The sequence below is a fragment of the Triticum dicoccoides genome, chromosome 4B (assembly GCF_002162155.2).
Source record: "Triticum dicoccoides isolate Atlit2015 ecotype Zavitan chromosome 4B, WEW_v2.0, whole genome shotgun sequence".
NCBI lineage: Eukaryota > Viridiplantae > Streptophyta > Magnoliopsida > Poales > Poaceae > Triticum > Triticum dicoccoides.
The window spans coordinates 141,376,230-141,382,182 of record NC_041387.1 but is presented as its reverse complement, the minus strand read 5'-3'; the positions used below and the strand labels follow the sequence as shown (position 1 = coordinate 141,382,182).

General features: G+C 42.2%; 1 protein-coding gene across 1 annotated transcript; it reads right to left on the bottom strand.

The window, feature by feature from the left end:
- Nucleotides 1-827: 827 nt before the first annotated feature.
- LOC119293478 (non-specific lipid-transfer protein 4-like) lies at nt 828-1,693 on the bottom strand. The gene is made up of 2 exons (XM_037571947.1): nt 1,250-1,693; nt 828-1,139 (listed from the first exon to the last, which is right to left on the bottom strand). Exons 1-2 carry the CDS (start codon nt 1,612-1,614, stop codon nt 1,130-1,132), a joined length of 375 nt encoding a protein of 124 aa, XP_037427844.1. The 5' UTR covers nt 1,615-1,693; the 3' UTR covers nt 828-1,129.
- Between the last annotated feature and the right edge of the window lie 4,260 nt (nt 1,694-5,953).

Sequence of the window (5,953 nt, the reverse complement as noted above, 5' to 3'; positions counted from 1 at the left end):
TGTTATAAATACGTGATTTTACTTTTTTTGTGTAGCTCGCATAAAAAGGTATTTCGCCATGAATATACACAGACAGGTACTATACATCCATATGTATGTGTATTTTTCAGAATTTTTTGAAACCTAAACCTTTGAATTTTATTTTAATATGAAATTAAGGGCTTCTTGAACCTGTAGCTTATTTTGCAAAATCCGAAATAAAATCTTTCCTTTGTCCTGAAATAAATGTATTAGATTTAGTACAACTATAATACAAAGTTAACACTAAAATTGAGACACTTGTTGCTTTAGTACAACTATAATATAAAATTACACTAAGTTGAGACACTTATTTTGGAAGGGAGTGTCATTTGGGCCATGTGTATGATAGTCCTTAGTACACGAAAAAATTGAAGTACGGGACATATCTTAAGGTTGAATTTTTAGAACTTTTTTTCTCTCGAATACGCACAAGTGTGCGTATCATATACTCCCTCCGTTCCGAATTACTTGTCGCACGTATGGATATATCTAGATGTATTTTAATTTTAAATACATTCATTTCAGTGACGAGTAATTTGGAACGAAGATAGTATTAAAGAAGGAAAGGAGGGAGAGCCCTTCACAGTTACATTACATTACATCAAGAATATTGTTTCAAATGTATATTGTTTTAGATATTTAGATTGGAAGCTTAATATACAAGTTATTGTCCAACGTAAATACTTTTCAAATATTTTAGTGACCAAAATAATATTATAAGGATCTCGTTAATGTCTCAAACGTTACTCTTTCTTGAACGAAGTAGGAGAAGAATTTGGGTGCGTGCAAACCGCGATTCATCATGCTGACATTATTAAAGGACCCTGTATTTCGCTTGTTCATCATATATATATAGATGTAAGCATGCATTACAATAGTTCCGACAAAGTACACGAGGTCCCCTCAGGAGTACAAGATCACAGCTCTCGTGGCAACAACGGCGGCCACAACGTACGATCGAAGCAGCAGCAGTAAACTAATTTATTAAGGAAACAGTAGAACTAGTAAAGCAGTAAATTAAACGCGGTGGAGCCATGCAGCAAGGACGACCGGCTTCCACGATTTATTTCGCTCTCACCATGCATCTGAAATGGTTCTGATCTCACGCTTAACGCACCCTGCATACATCAAAAGAAAGTTAAAGACAAAATAATCATTTGTTAATTCATTAACTCATGTATCAAAAGTCCTAGAGTTTTATCATTAGGGCAACTGGGTAAGTAATTACTTGGAGCAATCGGTTCTAGGGCTGATGGCGTAGGGGATGTTGACGCCACACTTGCTGGGGATGCTGGCGACGAGGTCGGGCTTGATGCCGCCCATGCCGCTCGCCTGCTGCTTGAGGCAGGTGCAGGTGGCTTTGCGGTCGGCGGGGGTGGCAGCCGCCGCGTTAAGGCCACGCACGCCGCTGCAGCAGCCACCGCCAGGCACACTCACCCTGCCCATGGCATAACTGATGCACGGGGCCAGGTAGCTCACCACCTGCCCGCAGTTCGCAACCGCACCCTCCGCCGGCGCCGGTGCCGCAGACAGCACAAGCGCCGCCACCAGCAGGGCCAAGGTCGCGGCGGCGTGGGCACGGCGAGCTGCCATGGCAGAAATAGCTAGTAGTGTGCTTGCTCTGTGGGTGAAGGCCGATGGAGTGTGAGTGAGTGGGTGAGAATTTCGGGTGTGGCTAGGAGGGCTTTTATAGTGGTTTTGGGCCCGGTGGTCGACTGCTAAGTAAACAGTTATTACTACGCCGAGTACTGTGGTGAGGTAGCTGGTGGTAGTTGGGACATATCTCTTCACTTACTAGGGATGGAAATTCATTCATGGCGCCTGCAGATGGCAGAAGAGCCGTGTCGACGTCTAACATATCTCTTCACTTATCTCTGCAATTCAGGAGGGCAAGGATGGAAGCCCGCACTCCACTGTCCGCATACGCGACGAAGCCTGCACTCCACCGTGCACATAGGTCACGAGCTTTTGCCCGGTTTTTGTTTCAAAAAGATCAAGAACAATTATAAAGGTTCACTGGAAATGTGATCTATTAGGACTTCTCGAATGCGTATATGCTATATTTCCCTTTCTGAATTTGGAGATTGTGCAGCACAGAACAATTATAAACTGATAATCCCTACATGATGCTAACATGAGGAACGGGGCGATGTAATTTGTAAAGATAGAAATTTCCTGTTCTGTGAAATGGTAAGCACTGAATTTCACACTTTTGATCTCGCTTGGAACTTCTGTATGTAAAGCAATCTGCTCTGGGTTTGCCGATGAGCTAACATAACTGACTGGCTTCGCCTTCTCAAGAAGTACGCTGAGGTTAGCTTCTATATTTACACGGGCCATTCTGAAAGATGGCATTATTTTCGCTACAAGTTGTGCCTCCACTGTAAGTATGTCATTGTGATTGTGCCTGAAATTCTTTTTAGATGAAGGTGTGGATTATTTTTTAAATGTATTCTTTTTCTTTTTAGATGGAGGTGTGGACCTCTGTTATTTTTTAAGTGGAGGGTTATGCAAAGTGGCACTCGCACGTAGGTTGTGGTGGTGATTTTTTTTCTTTTTTTTTTAGATGAATGTGAGGATTTTTTTTTCTGAGATGTTTTTTAGACGAAGACGAGGACTCTATGTATTTTTTTAAATGAAAACGTGTACACAACTTCCTCTCAAGCGACGCCACAGGGTGACGCCACAACCACTAGTCTCTTCACTTATCTCTGCAATTCAGGAGGGCAAGGATGGAAGCCCGCACTCCACTGCCCGCATACGCGACGAAGCCTGCACTCCACCGTGCACATAGGTCACGAGCTTTTGCCCGGTTTTTGTTTCAAAAAGATCAAGAACAATTATAAAGGTTCACTGGAAATGTGATCTATTAGGACTTCTCGAACAATTATAAAGGTTCACTGGAGTACGTGTTGATAAAATTTATCTTTTTTCACAAGTATGCAAGGCTTATCATTCCTCAGCCTTGGTCCAGGAGTGCAGCTCCTCCTGGATAGCATGGATCAGCTGGGCGCTGGATGGAGTGCCTCCCTCAAACACGCACGAATTGCGATGCTTCCAAATTGATAGCAAGGAAATGCCTTTCCTGTAGGCTGCCGGGGCTGAATCGTACGTGACGTGCCACCAATCCAGAAAGGAATCGTGTGGCGAGGGAACCTGAGCATGGTGAGGACACCAAGCGAAAATGTCGTGCTAGATTTGTCTCGAGAACGGGCAGCCCACCAGCAAGTGCTCCATGGATTCTAGAGCCTGGTCACAGAGAGCAGGCAGGCCGTGTGATGAGGAAGGTCGTGTCTAGCCAGGCGAGCGGCCGTCCAACACCGGTCTTGCAGCGCGAGCCAGGTAAAGAATTTGATCAGCAAGGGTGTCCATGATTTCCAGGTGAGCTACTAGTGGGGGAGCGCCGATGAAGCCGTTGAAGAGGGCCAAATAGCAGGACTTCGCTGCATAGATGCCGTTGTCGGTCCAACGCAGCGCAAGCAGTCAGGCACACTGATGATATGACATGAAATAAACGAGAAGATAGGGTTTGCATGTAAATTAGTACTTCATCTGTCCCTAATATATGAGTGTTTTTCAACACTAATTTTCTATAATGTAAGAGTGTTTTTACACTATATTAATGTCAAAAATGCTATTTTATTATGAAACCGAGGGAGTAGTAATCAACAACCTTTTTTTTTTGGCCGGAACTAATCAACAACCTTTGCACTTGCTCTAAGACAAAATATAGAACATTCACATTTATTCTCACTTCCTGCTGAACAATTCAGATACAAAATATTGAAGTAATAGTACAATTATTTATCCATTGATGACATAAACATTTTACAAAGCTACCATATTTAACTTGTTGGAAATGCCTTCAAAAATAGCGAATGCTTGTTCGGTGGAGTGGGTGGCTGTTATTTATTGACAACTGAGTACTAGAGAGTAGTCATTTCTAGCTACACAGGCTCCATCGTGCGTCCATGCATGCATGCTTCACTGTCAGGTAGATGTGGCGAAGTATACTGTTGCAGGATTTAATTGCTGGCAGGCTAGCCAGCTAGTAGTACAGCCATGCATAAGTCCACGTCCACGAGACCGCGCGGCACCCGTACAAGAACTGGATAGGCGCGCAAGCGTGTGCATGTCTATGGAAAACAACCAACCCATTTACATGGAGTGCCAAACTAGGGGGAAGGTCTTGGAGATTATGTACTGTATTTGCTCCAAATACATGGACCCGTGCGTGTATACTTGATTTTCAGAGCGAATGCGAATGTGATGTGCAGGGATATCATGTATCCAGTGAAAAGAATTACGGAAGTGATTTGTGTACGCACATGTACGTGCCCCGTGCATTACTAGCTAGGAGTCGGAAGAATGGAGGGAGTACCACGTATGCTATTAGTACTTGGTAAATTTCTATGGGCTTAGCTTAGGAAACACATGCACTCCAGCGACTCTGGCCACCCCGTAGTTAATATGCGCTGAAAGGCGCTGTAGTGCCTGCCGCACACAAGTCAACAACAGCCCCCTTCAATGCGATTTTTTTTGGCGATCGTAAAAGTTTGGGATAATTAGATTTATGCCCCTAGTTGTGTCCCACTTGTCTGTTTTACCCTTAATTTCCAAAAATTACCGGTTCTGTCCAAGTCACTTTGCTCCTTTTATGCTTTTGCCTTTTGACCGTTTGACCGTCAGTTTGAAAATTTCATAACTAATTCATACTAAATCGGAAAAATGCAAATAAGATACCAAAATGTTCATAAAAACATCACCTATATGTCAGTGTCATTTGCATTCATGAAAAAAGTGTTAGAAAGTGCACATCTGAGTTTTAGCTCTTTTGATACCATCATGAATAGTAAACTCTAACAAAATGCAAAAAAATTCAAAAAAAATATGATGGCAAAGAACGACAAATGTTCTAAGTGCTTGCGAAGTTTCATTAGGGAACGACATTCGTGGAAGTCGTGGCAAAAAAAATTATCTATTTTGGAGTGTTGATTGTTTTTTTTGCCGCGGCACCCACAAATGTTATTCCCTCATGAAACTTGGCAGGCACTTAAAACATTTATCATTCTTTGCCACCAATTTTTTTTGAAATTTTTTGAAATTTTTTAGATTTTACTATTCATGGTGGTAGCATAAGAGCTAAAAATTGGATGGGCACTTTCCAACACTTTTTTCATGAATGCAAATGACACTGACATGTAGGTGATGTTTTTCTGAACATTTTGGTATCTTATTTGCATTTTTCTGATTTAGTATGAATTAATTATGAAGTTTCCAAACTGACGATCAAACGGTCAAAGGGCAAAAGCATAAGAGGAGCAAAGTGACTTGAACAGAACCGGTGACTTTTGGGAATTAGGGGTAAAACAAATGAGTGGGACACAACTAGGGGTATAAATCTAATTATCCCTAAAAGTTTTATTCCATATTCATAGGGTTACAATCAAATGGCAAAAGCTCCTCAATACAAGGAGGGCCCTGCCCAAGCCATACAGCTGTAGTACTCTCTGTATGACTATACATAGCCAAACTATCTGCTACCCTATCTTGTTCTCGTTTAATTTCGAAGGAATAAACTCTCTTTCACCCATCAGATGACGAATCTCAGCAACTAAGTGACCATATGCCGAACAGGAAAGACTTTCCCCTTCAATGCGATCTATACGTACAAGGTACAACCAACAATGGAGGAGAGTATGTTTAGGGTTAGGACTACCGAAATCACCTTGTTAAAGTACTGAGTGATCAGTACACTCAGTGAAGGACAAAATATACTCAGCAAAATGTTTTTCAAGCGTCACACCAGGCAAAGAGCACTCGTCGAACATGCAGCCAACAAAAATCTATTTACCGAGTGCTTTTTACATGAAGAGAAACCCATATTACAATCTCGAACTACAACCAAAGTCTAATATATAGCCGGACGAAG